Below are 16,548 nucleotides of genomic sequence, written 5' to 3'. Positions count from 1 at the left end.
TATATATATATATATATATATATATATATATATATATATATATATATATATATATATATATATATATATATATATATATATATATATATATATATATATGTATATATATATATATATATATATATATATATATATATATATATATATATATATATATATATATATATATATATATATATATACAAAGCATTTGTTGTTGAAAACTAAAATGTTTTGAAGTGCCTGTAGGTTTACATTATCGAATCATCTAGCCTGCAACAATTGCTGAATTTAGGCAAACCATTGAACATGTCATTGTTTTGAGATGTCTAATCCAAATTTCAAAGTTCTTATTTATACTTGAAATATTAAAAGACAACCAATTTTTCTAAACTTTGTTGGTATATATATATACATATATATATATATATATATATATATTTTGGTAACAGACTGTTGTTAACGCAACATTTCAAAAATTCAACAGTACTTTCAACATTGTTCAACTTTTTATATTTTTTTTTAATTTATTAATTTAAGAGAAATTAGACATTTTATTGTTTTTTAAAAATTTTTTATTAAATAAATTTGCAAATAGATATTTTGAGTTATAAATAACTCATCTTCAGTGCATTCATTATAAATAAGGTATGTAAGATATTTGATTTAAAGGAACAAGTAATTATTAATTTATATAAATTATTTAATTAAAACAGAAAACCAATAAAATAAATTTAATAACTATAAACAATATAAAACGCGATTTTTAAAATTTTAACGGCAAGATTGTTTATATTATGGTTGTTAAGGTAAATATCAACGCTCAGCCGAGAAGCGCGAATTAATTTATTTAATTAACTACATATTATTAATATTATTTTGACAATATTTAAAAATGTTATTATTATTGTTAACGTTATTATTGTTATTGTTATTTCTCGTTATTATTGTTATTGTTATTTCTCGTTGGTCAAAAACTCTGGAGAATTTTGCTGGAGTCCTCTTCAAATTTGCCAGAAAATATTTGGTACAGCAACTGCCAACAAACGCCAATTTGTTTAAATGGGGCAAAACTCCAAGTTCTCTGTGCCCTCTCTGCGGTTGTAAACAAACAAATAAACATGTGATTTCTAACTGCGGTTCCACATCCGCTCTTAAAAGATACACTGAAAGACACAATAAAATTTTGGCCGCGATCACCAACCGATTGAAACTGTTTTCGCCTGCCTATTGTCGGTTGTTTGCAGATTTGAAAATTGACGGTGTTCACCCTATATCAGATCTGTTCAACACTCTACGACCTGACATCGCCATCCTACTAGGCAACACAGTAGAGATCTTAGAGTTAACAGTTTGTCATGAAACAAATCTTGAATCATCCAGGCAATACAAGATCAAAAAATATTCAGATAATTTGCACAGTAATCTAAATGACAACTATAAACACTGCACAATAATTATAAATACTTTTGAAATATCACCAATAGGTTTTTATAATAACTTTAATCTTTCACTTTTTAAAATTTTGTAGCCGGATTCTTTCAACGATAAATTGATTCTTTCAACGATGAATGATAGAGACTGAGACGTAGTAGTGTCAAATCCAATTAATAAAGTTGTTCTTCGAATTTACTATCAAAATTTAAAAACATCCCAACTAATCATGAAAAATAATTGCCTTCCTGCAACTACTCAACTACAACAAAGTCATCTAATATATGAATATAAATGCTCCTCGCACCGCAACAATGCTTCATATATTGGAATGACAACTACCACATTGTCAAGACGTTTGACCATGCATCTATTTATATATATATATATATAGAGAGAGAGAGTATAATATATATATATATATATATATAGAGAGAGAGAGAGAGAGAGCTTTTGAAACTCTTTCATAATTTATTGAAACTAATTCTGATGATTTGCACTGTCAACAATGTCTGGCATAAAACAAACGTCAGTTTAAAAAAGGCAGTGAACGAATAAATCTTTTTTTATTTTTTTTTTATTTTATAATAATCTAATCTATAATTGTTTGAAATGTTTCGATACTTTTCGGAACACCCTTGAATGTTTGCCAGCTTGGAGGATTCCTTAAAAACAAATTTGTGTTAATCGTTAAATCGATTCAAATTGTAAAATTTATCAAAAAAATTATATTCTGTCGGTTATTTTAAAAAAGATTTAACTGTTGAATAAGAAGAATAACAAAAATTTACAACCAATCCTTTACCATTTAAAAACTATAACATATATAAAGCGGATATCAAACAATAATATTTGTAATAGCTTCCTCATCTCATATGTTTTGAATTTGAGTTTTTTTTTATACACACGTTCATTCACTAGGTAGCATCCAAAAGTGTCGTTTAATTCATTTCGTCTAAAACTCATTTTGTCTTTATTCATTATTAGCTTCAATGCCATTTAGTCTTTTATTTTGTCTTTACTCATTTTCTACAGTTTATTCTTCTAACATTTTTTTATTATTCTTTAAAATATCGGGAATGGTATAAAATGGTAACAAAAAAATAAATTAATAAAAAAATAACGGAGAAAAATGTTTAAACATGAAAACTATTGAAAATAAATTAAAGTTATGGTATAAAAGGGCAAATGAATAAAGTAATTTATTAATGGACTAGATAATGACTTGGTGAGTTAGTGAGATGATCGATAAGAAAAAAAGAAAACTAGATTTTGTAAATGATAAAGTCTTACTTAGTGCTGATATATTTAAGGTGTCATGTGAAAGTCTTATCCTGATATGTTGATTGAGTGGCGACTTGATGGTAATACTGGCGTTGACGAAGGTTGGTTGTAGTAGTTTTAATTGGGGGGAGTAGAGGATGAATGACGTGAATGTTGTTATTTTCTACTTTCATGAAAAGTCTTGAATCGAGTGTGTTGGATATTTGAGTGACGGTAAGTCTAGGATATGATGAAGGTTGATAGTTGAAACGAATTAGTTTTTTGATGGGAGATTGTAGTTGTTGAAGTGGTTGTGTAGCAAAACCAGACCAGGAGGGAAATGCACATTTTGTCAAATATCCATTTATTCAAACTTATTTAATATTTACAAATTTTAACATAATAGTGCTTTCAAAGTGTTGCACATTACAATTTTACAAACTCATTGAATAATTTTTATGAGTTCTGTCAAACTTAGCGTGTGTTAAATGCCTATTTCATATAAGTGAAATTTTTCTATAGTATATATTGATAGTTAAAAATTAAACATATTTTTTTTAGCAATCAACCAATCAATCAATCGATCGATCGACCGATCAATCAATCATCAGTCAGTCAATCAGTCAGTCAGTCAGTCAGTCAGTCAGTCAGTCAGTCAGTCAGTCAGTCAGTCAGTCAGTCAGTCAGTCAGTCAGTCAGTCAGTCAGTCAGTCAGTCAGTCAGTCAGTCAGTCAGTCAGTCAGTCAGTCAGTCAGTCAGTCAGTCAGTCAGTCAGTCAGTCAGTCAGTCAGCCAGCCAGCCAGTTAGCCAGTCAGCCAGTCTGTCAATCAGTCAGTCAGTCAGTCAGCCAGCCAGTCTGTCACTCAATCAATCAATCAATCACTCACTCAATCACTCACTCACTCACTCACTCAATCAATCAATCAATCAATCAATCAATCAATCAATCAATCAATCAATCAATCAATCAATCAATCAATCAATCAATCAATCAATCAATCAATCAATCAATCAATCAATCAATCAATCAATCAATCAATCAATCCAATCAATCAACCAACCAATCAATCAATCAATCAATCAATCAATCAATCAATCAATCAATTTGTTTATAAAGCGCTGTTTCGATTTTAGGGAAGTATTTTTAAATTAGTTAAATATTAGTTAAATGTTTAGCCGGATGTTTAAACGGTTTTTCGAAGATTGAGTATCCGGTAGTCCTGATTTTCGGAATTTTTTTTCAGAAATACATAGGTATCCATATTCTACGTCAACTTTAAAAAGGAAAGATTGATTGATTTAATCGTTTTTTTATTATTCTTTAAAAATCAGTATCTGACATACGCATGCAAAGCAGTAGTATAAAAGTAAACGAATAAGTAATTAAATAAACAAAAAACGGAGAAAGAAAAATGTTTAAACATGAAAAGTATAATAAAATAAAATAAATGATAATAAAATAAGTAAATAAAATAAAGTAAATAAAATAAATTGACAATAAAATAAAGTAATGGCATAAGAAGGCAAATTAATAAGGTATGTATATATATATATATTTATATGAAATTGTCTATAAGTCTATTATAAACATTTTACATATACGTTTGTACTTTATGTGTGTGCATGTGTAAATCAACGTGCTTTCTCTTTTCACAGCCATGTTTCACCGTGCATATACTTACTGTGGCTTGTAGCAATCTTCAATCCCGTTATTTTTATAAGGATATAGGTGTTATATATATATATATATATATATATATATATATATATATATATATATATATATATATATTGTTAATGAAAAGCCAATATATATTGGTACATTCACAAAACATTATGTCTGTTTTTTATTTTGTTTTCGACCTTCTCAGCGAGCGATATATGAGGTTGATGTATGTTGATAATTGAAAAGAACGCCATTAGCGGAGTCATTCCTTTCGTCTTTAAAAGTAGCGATTTGCCAAGCAGAAAAAGTGAGATTTACTCTTTTTGATTAAATTTTGATAATTTTATTAATAATAATCATAATCTTTCAGCTATTTTTTTCTTAATTACCTTCAGTACCTATCAAAGTAATTTGCCTGTTTGATGCTTTATTTTTTTGCACTTTTTATTTTTAATGTATATATATTTATGTATACTCAGATATTACATTTTTTTTATTATTTTTTAAACATCAGGATCTGACAGATGCAGAAACTGTTACAGCATGCATAGGCAGTAGTACAATATTAAACAAACAAATAAGTAAATAAATAAATAAAAAAACGGAGAAAGAAAAATGTTTAAACATGAAAAATAAAATTGACTAAAATAAATAATAATAATAAAATAAATAAAAGAAAATACAATAAATTGACAATAAAATGAAGTAATGGCATAAAAATGCAAATTAAATATATTGAAAAGATGATCAGGTAAATCTAACATACATTGTTAGATGTAAGCAAATAGTTACTTTCAGGAAAGAGTTTCTGAGTCAGAGATTTCCACCGAAATTAAAATATTTTTAGAGGTTGGAGTTGAGGGTGGATAATTTTCATCCGACACCCTGCTTTGAGGAATGGGCAGTCAAAAATTATGATATGCTTTACATGGGCAACTCAGAAATTCAGGAGGTAGGGAAAGTCAAAAGTCTAGAATTAGCGTAACATCTTTCAGGGACAGTCTCATATAACAGATTCGTGTCAGTTTTTTTTGGTTCAATTGAATTTTAAACAAAATTAATATTTCAGCTATTATAATGCTAACAGCATTTTGTTGTAGAAATAAACATAAAACACTGATAAAATTTGTTCTCATTAATGTGCAGTTATTAAACAGATGTATATAAGATGTTTTACTAATCAGTATATTGCATAATTAGTGGGCAAGTCGCAAATGCATACGAACTAAACAAAGCTGGAAATTTTTATACTACAGCCCTTCCTTAAAGAAGTAGTCTCATAAATTATGTATTAAGTTGGTATTCTAGCTGTTAGATAATTAAACATTCAGAAAACTTTACTAAGCCTCTTATTTTCATTTTCTGTTCTTTCTTTCTTTATCCTAATTAAATAATTATCTATTTTTCCTATTATAATTTTCCCACAGTAATAATGAAAATGATAGTTCAAAATTTACTTAATGATTGTTTTATTATATTAATGGCAAAATAATCTTTTGCAGCATGGGATTTGATTCTTCAGCTGATACTGAATTGCAAGAATTTTTAGCAGTTGAACAACAAAAGGCCATGTTTCAGTTACATATACATAGGTTAACTAATCATTGTTGGGATGCATGTGTTGATCAGCCAAAAGAAAAATTTTCTCAGAGGAACGAAACCTGTTTATCGAATTGTGTTGAACGTTTTCTTGATGTATCTTTACTTATATCAACTCGTTTTCAGCAAATGTTGCAAAAATCATTGAACAACTAGTTTGCTTAAAGATATTCTGGTCTTTTTGTTTATAATATCAGTTGGAAAATGTCTAAATTCTACGCAGAGGCATTGCCAAAGCAACACAAAATCTCAACCTCATAACTTTTATTAACAGTTTATAGCATTTTTTATTTAATCTTTTAAAATTTTTATGACTTTTCTTTCTTTTTTCTTTATTATGCAGCTTTGACATACGCAGATCTGCTAACATATCATTTGTATATTTGAACCGTCATGCCACAAAGGCTGAACTAATCCTCATCACACAATGTACATGCTCATTATGTGAGCACACACAACTACTTGAACCAGGTCGCCGTGTAACTTCACGAGGCATGACACTGCGTTGGCAAAATACTGTATTGGAAAAAAGAATTTTCGGTGCAAAGATTAAATGTAGTTAACCGGACTCTATATTACTCTTCAAAAAGAAATCTTTTTTATTGTAATAATACTGTTTTTGTCGTGCAACCCGTACGCGATGACTTCATTGTGATACTGAGCCTTCAGGCTACGTTGACTGCTATTTCTAGTTGCGTAATCACAAACGCTTCCTAATTAGCAAATCTAAATGTAAATTTTGTTCAAAGGCGTTGTTCGATAATCGTTTTTTCAGTTTCATTATTTGTATACATATGAATTAAGCCTTAGTTTTTCATTTGAGTTATTTGTGCTACACTTCAAAAAGAAAATGCGGCAAAATAAGGAGACGCCTCCAGCGAAAAATAGGGCATTGTTAACGTAACGTGCGTTGTATTTTGCAGTTTCCACCTACTAATCAGGAACCAATGTTTTTTTATTAAAGACCGGTTTGATATGTTTTATATAAAAAACAGTTTTAAAAAACGCTCGACTGGTGGTGCCACATTTTTAAAAAATGTTGCGTCGATTCGGACCACATTCATCTTAAACCAATGATAAATTAATGCGTTTTTTCAAAAATAAAACGATTTTATTCCAGAAAGGTACAATACTTGTTTACCTTACATAAACCTGTAACACTCCGTAAAAACGCTGTTTTTAACCATTTATTAGTTTCCACAAGAGGATTCAATCGATGTACTTGACGCACTATGCCAGACAACATGGATTACTCAACGATGACTGGATTGGAAATGATCAATATTTATACCTATTCCAAAAAAGAAAAGTCAGTGATTGCACCACCTGTCGAACTATTGCACTTATTTCACACACTGGTAAAGCTCGATTGTAGCAATACCTGGAAAGAGAACTTCTGGGGCCCAGACAGGTTTCAGAAAAGGAAAAGGCACTAGGAATCATATTGCCAACCTGAAATGGTTCATAGAAAAAGCAAATAAATACCAAAAGAAATTATATTTTTGTTCCATTGATACAGTAAAACGTTTGACTCTGTCAGCCATAATCTGTTGTGGAAGGTTTTAGGTTTTGGAGAAAACGGGATTACCGGGGAATCGCTCGTCTGTTAATCATCGCAATCACCTTCGTCTGCCGTCATCATTGCAACTTCATCAACCAGTCAATACATCAGCTCTCGTCAATAAAGGCTTCTCACATTGCTCACCATCAATATGGAACAGTTTGCCACTCATCATCCGTCAACAATTATCAATAGAAACGTTCAAAAAGCGATTGAAGTAGCATCTGTTTGAACAGGCCTTTGGTGGCCGTGCCGACATTTGTTTATCCGGGCGACTCTGACGCTATGCATAGGGCGCTTATAAATGACATTATTATTATTATCATCTGATAAACCTAATCAAGAGCCTCTACAAGAAACATGAAGCAACAGTGTACGTTGTATGAAGAAGCTAGATGTTCGAAATTCAAAAAGAAGTGAGGCAAGGATGAGTCTTATCGCCATGTTATTCAATCTGTACGCAGAAATGTTAAAAAAAGCAGAACTAGATGATCTTAAAACTGAAGTCAGAATTGAAGGGTTTCTCCTTGGTTGTTTATGGAGGAGATACACGGACTGTAAAAAAAAGAGGAAAAATAGATGTAGGTTGTATTATGGTGCTGACGAAGATTTTTGAGGATTCTATGAACAAAATAAACAAATGTGCTGGGAAATCATTATTGAAATCTAAGATGCAAGAAAATGGTCTAATTTACTTTGAACATGTTATGAGGGCATACGGCTCATTATAAAAAATGTTGATAATGGGAGAGATGAGGGGACATTTTCCTGCAAAACAATTAACATTAGATCAAGAAAATTTTCCGGCAAAAAATTTTATTAGAGTCAAGTTTACGCCATTTTTATTTAATGAATAAATTTATCCAAAATATGACGGCAATTTGATTTTCTAAACAAAAATGATTACTAAACAGTAAACAGAAATGTTCATGTTCTTTGTTTGGGATGAAATGTGTCAAATGAATGCCTCATGTCTTAATTTTTTGGGGAGATAAATGTTCACAAGAAATGTTCGTGATATGTTATCTAGGCATTGAATTTCTGCTTTCATATTGAGTTTCAGCAATACTTTCAACTGAAAATAATTAAACGCACAGTAAATTTACTGCTTGATTAAAAAATCACAAAACAAAACATTTTAACAACTCCTAACTCCTAGATAAATTTAACTGATAAACTATGTTTTTATTGAAACTAAATTTTAAGCTTTTCTGTGAAATAATTTGCGAAAACCGACCTCCATTTTCCATAAAATGTTATCTGCAATATGATTTTTGAGCATGCGATTAGCTTTTTTAACATCAAGCTTTGTCAAAGGCATCAATGCTTCTTTGGGAATGTGCAACCTGTTCAAATGTATTACAAAAGAAAGAAAGACAATGAGAACAACACATCAGTAGTGCTTATTATCAATAATAAATATTTCGTTTATTTCTCAGTAGTATCAACGACAAATCCAGACAGCCTGTGAAACCAAGCATCGTTTCGTATCATTGCATGTGAATCTTCGTATCTAAACCCAGTCACTGCAATAGCAATAGCCTTAACTGTTGCACCGTTATACCATCTCCCCGCCCGAGCTAGTTTCATTCTCCTTTCTTTCAAACAACTCTTCTAAACAAAAAAATTGTCCAAGTTATGCCAAAACTGTAGAAATTTTTCTTAGAACTCCAACTATGATCAGACTGTTCAATAATTCCGAACTTAAAAACTCAATAAAACCTTAAAACATTTATAATTATTTTTTAGATAATATAGGGAAGACCGGGGCATATTGAACCAATTTTTAGTATTTAACCTGGTAAATTTTTATTATTGCATTAAAATTTTTTGAAATATATGAAATTTAATTATGTGAAAATAATAACATAATAATAATACTTCAAAATTTTATTCAATTCTAGCATGTTTCTTTGACAAGCCTGTCTTGCGGTTCAACCTAACCCGCTCACCGGGCATATTGATCCAAACATCAGGGCATGTCGAACCAGTATTTAATAACTGTTTTAAGCAATTTTATTGCTATAAAGAAATATTTTCAATTCAAAAAATTTATTAACATTAACAATAACAGCCGGATTGATCACGTTCTTGCAAAACAACTTGCTTCAGACATTTTTGACCAACAATTCTGCTAGGACGATGTACTGCGGTAATTAATTCCAGTTTCGTCGATGTTGTAATAAGATTCTCGTCCAAACTTTTAACGATCATAAACTGCAGGCAAGTTATCAAAAAATGAGGATACAGTTGATCTATTGAAGCTTGTTGCTCGAGCAGTAGATGTCGCCTCGGGTTTTCTGACTGAGAGGTGTAAGTGTTTTTATGAATCTAGAAAACCAATCAGCCCCAGGCATTATGTCAAGCAGGCATTTTTCATCACCAGTAGACACCTATTTTGGCTGACTGTAACCAACACTGAAACTTGACATTGGAGAATTCTGAGAATTGTTGTATTTTTACAATATCGAAGCAATGTCGCACGACAGACACTCAGGCACAGACACTTATTTTACCTCTAAGGCCCCTCTCACAGCATCCAACATATATCCAGGGGCAGATTTAGACAGCTCTGACGGAGAAAGCCAAGAAGCTAACCAACTTTTCGCTATTGTGGCCAAAATTAGACTGATGGCTACCATTTTTTGCTTTCCACGTTGATTTTTGGTCGATTTCCCTCTAAAAACATTGTTTCATGTGTAAAAACTGATGTTTTACTGAGTTTTATTAACAATACTGCTCACAACGTTTTCATACTGTTTTTCATACTGACCATTTTGATAGATCACACACTTGGATTTTGCACTTATACAAATACGGTTCAACGTGCTCCTAACAACATGGCTCAACATGCTCCAACCATAGTGATCCTATATTTCAACTGTTGCGTTACTGAGGCGTGAAATGAAGTACGTACTGTTTTACTGGATAAAAACATTACTAAAATATGTATCGTAAAATTTTTTTTTGCAATTGTATTTTAAAGGCTAATCACCTCAACGTCTTAAAATTACTCAAAAACGGCAAAATCACACAAGACAATTCGCAGGAATAAGTATGGCAGATTAACTCAGCTAGTTCTTTATGCATTATTAGTTAGAATTATAAAACGCCTACTGGTATTTTGTTATAAATAAGACAATTTACCCAACTTGTTCAACCTACCCTTGGTTCAACAAGCCACGGTCCCCCATATAATAAATGCAAATTATGTAGTAATTAAAAGCTGATAAAATTATTTCTGTAGCCGAATGTTTTTCCAAATCGATCAATCACTAATTTTTACACAAACTTGACTTATATTATTGATTTTTCTCAAAATATACTATAATTTTACTACAATAAAATTATAAAAACCTGAATATTTTATTGATAATGGAGATCTAGCTCTGAGCGATTTTTATTGATGAATTCTATAAATGAAGGCTATAAAAATTAGGGGTTATTAAAAATTGTATAAATTTTGTTACCAACTTTTCTATATCTGAAGGTAAAATTCCCAGCCATTTAATGTTGGGAACAGCTAGTTTATGGTTTTCTCGGCACAACGACTGGTGTTGTTAAGTGTTGAATGAAATAAATTCGGTTGATTTAAGCATGATATAATACAAATGCATTCATGTTTTTAGTTATTTTTGAAAAACTCAAAATATTTCCTCTGATATTCAAATTTCAAGTAATTATATCATTCACAAATCAAAGTAAATTTTGACATCTCTAATGAGACTGTTTTCTATCTATTCGGTAGACATTTTCACCTCACATTTTAAACAATGTAGACATAATCTTATAACCTTCCTCAGCCTCACCATAATGGGTAACATTATATCATAACAACACGTAAGTTTTCATGTTAAAAAATATTACAGCAACCTTCCTGTTTTCAAAACTACCTAATCACGTAATTTTTATCAATAACGGCGTTCTCGCTATTTTGGTATTTTATAATCTTTGGCTGAATGTTTTTCCAAATCGATATATCACCAGTGTCTAAATTCACTAGAGTTTACCGACAATGAAGCTAATTCACCAATTTATCATCATTAAAAATAAATTACTGACATTTAATTTAACATAACATAACAAAGATTTTTAAAGTGATCCAAGAAGATTAAGTTTGTGACAGGACCATTCTGAGACTTTCTTAATATCCTATTTCCGCTAAGTTTGCTTTAAAGTTATTAGTTGTTTTTGTGCATATTATTTCATCTCCCAGTTTGTCCCACTCTTTGACAACTTTGTAGCTGAAAAATTTTTGCTTCGATTCCGAGCTTTTTTTAAAGATCTTATATTTTTGCCCCCTTGTTTTACTGTTCATCCTAAGCTCAAAAAATTTCACTGATTCCAAATTCTCCTTCATAGTAATAATTTTGTATGCATGAATCAAATCTCCTCTTGTTTTTCTTTTTTATAATATTTTCAAACCACAAACTTCATATGGCATACTGCGACACTTCTTTATCATTCTCGTTGCCCTCCTTTTAATATTTTCAAGCATATGTCTGTCCTTTTGTAAATCTGGATTCCAAAGTTGAACACAGTATTTCAACTTGGGTCGAACGAATGTTTTATAAAGGTTTAATATGACAAACATAACTCTGCTTTTTACTGTTTTTTTACCGTACCCAGAATCCTGTTTGCACTTTTAGTTGCTTCGCTGCATTGCCGCGCTTCCTAACCGTTCCGATGAATTATCACACCTAGATCCTCTTCCTCTTCAACATTTTTTAGTGGTGTGTTTCCAAGTTTAAATCATGTTTTCCTTGTTGTTCACTCCCGTATGTATGACTGCATATTTGTTGATGTTGAATACCATCAGCCAATCCTCAGCTCATTTGCATATTTTTTGCAAATCGCATGCTAGAATTGCCTCTAATATTAAGGCTAAAACACTCTGCGGTATATTATCGAAAGCCTTAGCAAAATCTACGTTCAAATTTTCATAAACAAAAAGTCAAGAAAATTTGTTAAGCACGAACGCTTATCCATAAATCCATGTTGGCTCTTGTATATGATATTTTTTGCCAGGTGGTTCACAATTATCTTCTTAAGTATTCTTTTTATTATTTTGCATACAATGTTTGTAAGGCTAATTGGTCTATAGTTTCCTGGGTCGCAACGATCTCCTTTCCTGAAGAGTGGCACATCTTTCCAATCTGATGGTATTTCACCCGTTGACAACGATTTATTGAGAAATATTAACAGTGCTTCCGCAATGTCCTCTCATATTTTCGTAAATGCTGGATTGAGGCTGTCGCTTCCGGGGCTTTTATCTTCTTTTAGTCTTTGCAGCTCATCGACTATCTGTTGTTTCGTAATTGTCGCATCATCTAAGACAATCATTTTATTTCCATTAAAGTTACTGATTGGTTTTGGCAAAGATGTATAAATCTTCCTTGTAAATACAAAACTAAAATAATAGTTAAGTATATCTGACATTCTTTGGTGACCATCATTAACGACTCCAAGTTGTGAAAGATTTATTAAAAAGCTAGTCGACCCTAAAATGCGCTTTGTGTCAGTTACAAAATTATTTACTCTAAATTTTATTAATTCACATTTGAATAGAGACACACCGAATGTTTGGCCGAAATTTGATATTCATCTTCAACCATTTTAGACCGAATAGCCGAATGTTGCAATTTTTGTATAAATCATTACATTTTGGATTCCAGGTCAATAATTGCTGGTCATTATTATCAGCGAAAATTTATTTCGGCAATCACAGCCGCTAAAACATTTAAATTTGAACAGGAGATCAAATATAATTTTGAAAAAGAATTGTTGGATAAACACGATCCGCTTTCCGTTTTCTTTAATAACTTGTTTATCATTCTAAAAATAATTTTTTTCAAAATTGTTGCTTTTTTGGCATTTAGTTTCGAATAGTGGATCAACTATTCGGCTATTCGCTAATTCACTATTTAGTGCATCTCTAAATTTTACATGAACGTATTTGAACCTTAGATCCATATTTGTATGTAGATAGAATTTCTATACCTAAATATAAAAAAAACATCGTGTAACATAAAATGGGTAAATGAAATGATTCATAATATTTTGATTGATTAAAAAAATTAACCATGCGGGTCGGCGTCAACAAGGCAGTAGATAGGAAGTTTAAATTTATCCCAAATCATTTTCACCAGCAATCTCGTGTTAACATCGGGGAAGCCTTTGCCCTTATGTTCAGTTTGCATGATCGTGTTACAAATTATTACCAATATTTAAAGTTACTTATATTGACCTATACAAATTTGTAAATAAAATAAATTAAAAAATAATCATATCATACATAATTAATTTATTTAAACTTAAACAAAAGTCTCTATATTTGAGAATTTCTTCAGTGTGCCGACGTTGGCTTTATGGTGTGAATGGAAGGAATAAAAACATTTTTGAAAGGACTAAGCCAGTAGTTCAAAAATACAAACGAGAGTGTACAATGTTATCATTAATCTTTTTCATAACTGCTAAGAAGGGGAATGAAGATATTAAAAAGTTTTAATACGAGAATAGTTTATGGCAACTTACGATAAGATACAGATAAGTTAAAACAAGTGATTGAAAGCTCAGTGTTACTAAAAATTTATTTAAAAATGAATTAAATAAAATTAAAAATTAAAATAAAAAGATAAAGTAAAACAAGCTAACAAATAGAAAAAACTAAGGTTGAAAAACTAAATAATAGACGAAGGCTTTGCTAACCAGTTGTAAGAAACAAATTATTTAAAATCAATAAACATTTGAAAAGGAAATTAAATCGATTAAATCACAATGCAAAAATACTAATTTAAGATAAAAATGTTAGAAATAGATGTTTGAAAAATAAAATGTGTAGAAAAATAGAAACATAAAATGAACGAATGCTTCTATGAATGAACTAATATTTCTTGATGGTGGAATGAAAGGTATTGTTAACATGAAATATGACAGTGACAGTCGTGCTGATGTATGATACACGAAATGAAGAATTGACTGGAAGTAGCAGTTGAGACCTAATCCGAAACCTTGAGGTAAATAAGCCAAATTAACTTTTCATGCTAACATCAATTTCAAGTGCCAATCTAGAGCTTCTGCAATCTAATACAACTGCATCTATTACAGCCTTAAACCAAATATATATTTTGTAAATTATATTTTTAAAGATGGTTTCGATTAGCCTTTTATAAGATACAGAATATATGCAAGCACCTATATATATCGTCATACGAACAAATATTATAGCACACTTGGATTGTCTAACAAAATTATAAATTAATGATAAACAAACAGTTATTATGATGCATGGTCCATGTTTCTCATGAAACTTGTCTTCAACAATTCGCTGAAATGATGCATCTTTCTCCACAATCAGGAGAAACTGTGCTTCGGTTTCAAGTTCTAGAAAAGTTCCTCTTAATGATTAAATAAATTTTTACAAAGCAATTTAATTACTTGAGCAACTTTCCACACGTGAAGGTATCGAGATTCCCTGATGTTCGAAACAGAGCAAATTAATTTTCAAAAAATTGTTAATAGAAACAATGTAACATATAAGTAAAGTTAATTTAACATTAGAAAATGTCAACTTAACAATAAAAAACCTAAGCTGAATATATACACTTGAACAACTTGCTACATTTCATGTTTTAATATAATCCTGATATTACGTTAACTATTCAATTGAAAGGTTACTGGAGTTTTGAAACCAATCGCTCATTTCCCATTTTCTCAAACATGAAGCATGAGATCGGAATGGTTATTCTACCACCAGGGAATTCCACATGCTCTAACGCTACTGAAAACAAAGAGCAATGTAACATTTGCTAGTTCATCTACAGAAAACAAAGAGCACTGAAACATTTGCTTGTTCGTCTACAAACTGACCACGCCAAAAAACGACGATAGATAATTAATTAAATTTTCATTAAAATCTTCAAACGACCAATTTTATGTTCTGCATGTTAAATTTTATAGACGAAAGAATTAACTCTTTATATTACATAAAACTTTTAAAACGATCATCTACTCTATGAAAAAAAAAACTTGATTAAAAATTAGTATGCTAACCATTTCAAACGATTGGCAATCAATAGTAAACCCATTTGATTCTGTTAACTTTAAGTTCCCAGCCATCAACCCTTTAGAGCAGGCGTACTAACAAAAATATAAGTAAATATACCAATTCTAGAAAAATAAACATAAAAAGTTAACGATCATACCACATTCAGCACACATCTAGGAACCTTCAACAAGAGCACAACATTTTCAAGAATGCTATTCAAGATGCTTTGTCTATAATCAAAAACTTTTGGATCTTGATAGTACAAATCTCTGCATACGTATGTCGAAGAAGATATTAAAAAAACGCAATTATTAATGAAAACCACAGCCTGTTTTGCGTTAGTTAACTTCCTGTTTAATTTTTCGATTTTTCTAACGGTAGATATTAAATCATTGCCAAGTTTCTTGAGTTCAAAACCAAAATTTTTATTTATTTTACTTATCAATTCGAACACCGAAGATGGTATAGGTATACCAAAGAATGCTTTTTTGTTCTATCATGCTTAAATGCTCTATCAAATATATATATATATGTATCACTGACTGGCCGCAGTATGGAAATCGCAGAAATGCTCAAGCGTAGAAGTATTGACATCTGCTGCCTTCAGGAACCCGATGGAAATCGAATGGTGTCTGTCATATCAACTCCTACAAAGAAAAATATAAACTATTCTGGAATGGTCAAAAGACGGCTCATCAATCACAAATCCCATCAATGTCAACTTTGACGCTCCACCCATCGAAGGTCCGATTCCAGACATCACATTAGAGGAGCTTACAAAAGCTCTGAAAGCTATGAAAGATGGAAAGGCAGCAGGGCCCTCTGGACTCACAAATGACATTATCAAAGCGTCAGGTACTGTAGGTATCTAAACGTTACTACAAGTTTGCCGTAAAATTGCTCAATGCCGACTGAATGGAACTATAGCATGACAGTCCCGCTATACAAAGGCAAAGGTGATCCATTGAACTGTTCATCATATCGGGGTATATGTCTGTT

General features: G+C 30.8%; 3 protein-coding genes across 3 annotated transcripts in view; 1 reads left to right on the top strand and 2 right to left on the bottom strand.

The window, feature by feature from the left end:
- The window catches only part of HELRODRAFT_176069 (hypothetical protein), a gene marked incomplete at both ends in the record, with an annotated part of 1,455 nt that extends 1,165 nt beyond the window's left edge, over nt 1-290 (bottom strand). Inside the window, one exon of the mRNA XM_009023412.1 lies at nt 235-290. Coding sequence (XP_009021660.1) covers nt 235-290 — 56 coding nt within the window. The remainder of the gene's footprint in view (nt 1-234) is intronic.
- A 5,555-nt stretch (nt 291-5,845) lies between these two features.
- On the top strand, nt 5,846-6,097 carry HELRODRAFT_83205 (hypothetical protein; the record flags this gene model as incomplete). Its single annotated transcript, XM_009023411.1, has 1 exon — nt 5,846-6,097. One exon carries the CDS (start codon nt 5,846-5,848, stop codon nt 6,095-6,097), a length of 252 nt encoding a protein of 83 aa, XP_009021659.1.
- A 2,360-nt stretch (nt 6,098-8,457) lies between these two features.
- The window catches only part of HELRODRAFT_83227 (hypothetical protein), a gene marked incomplete at both ends in the record, with an annotated part of 10,099 nt that continues 2,008 nt past the window's right edge, over nt 8,458-16,548 (bottom strand). Inside the window, 9 exons of the mRNA XM_009023410.1 lie at nt 8,458-8,577; nt 8,740-8,848; nt 10,977-11,053; nt 13,465-13,502; nt 13,585-13,684; nt 14,776-14,885; nt 14,940-14,976; nt 15,555-15,641; nt 15,707-15,818. Coding sequence (XP_009021658.1) covers nt 8,458-8,577; nt 8,740-8,848; nt 10,977-11,053; nt 13,465-13,502; nt 13,585-13,684; nt 14,776-14,885; nt 14,940-14,976; nt 15,555-15,641; nt 15,707-15,818 — 790 coding nt within the window. The remainder of the gene's footprint in view (nt 8,578-8,739; nt 8,849-10,976; nt 11,054-13,464; nt 13,503-13,584; nt 13,685-14,775; nt 14,886-14,939; nt 14,977-15,554; nt 15,642-15,706; nt 15,819-16,548) is intronic.

This window comes from Helobdella robusta, assembly GCF_000326865.2.
Source record: "Helobdella robusta unplaced genomic scaffold HELROscaffold_36, whole genome shotgun sequence".
Taxonomy (NCBI): Eukaryota; Metazoa; Annelida; class Clitellata; order Rhynchobdellida; family Glossiphoniidae; genus Helobdella; species Helobdella robusta.
This window is presented reverse-complemented; position numbering and strand designations above follow the sequence as displayed.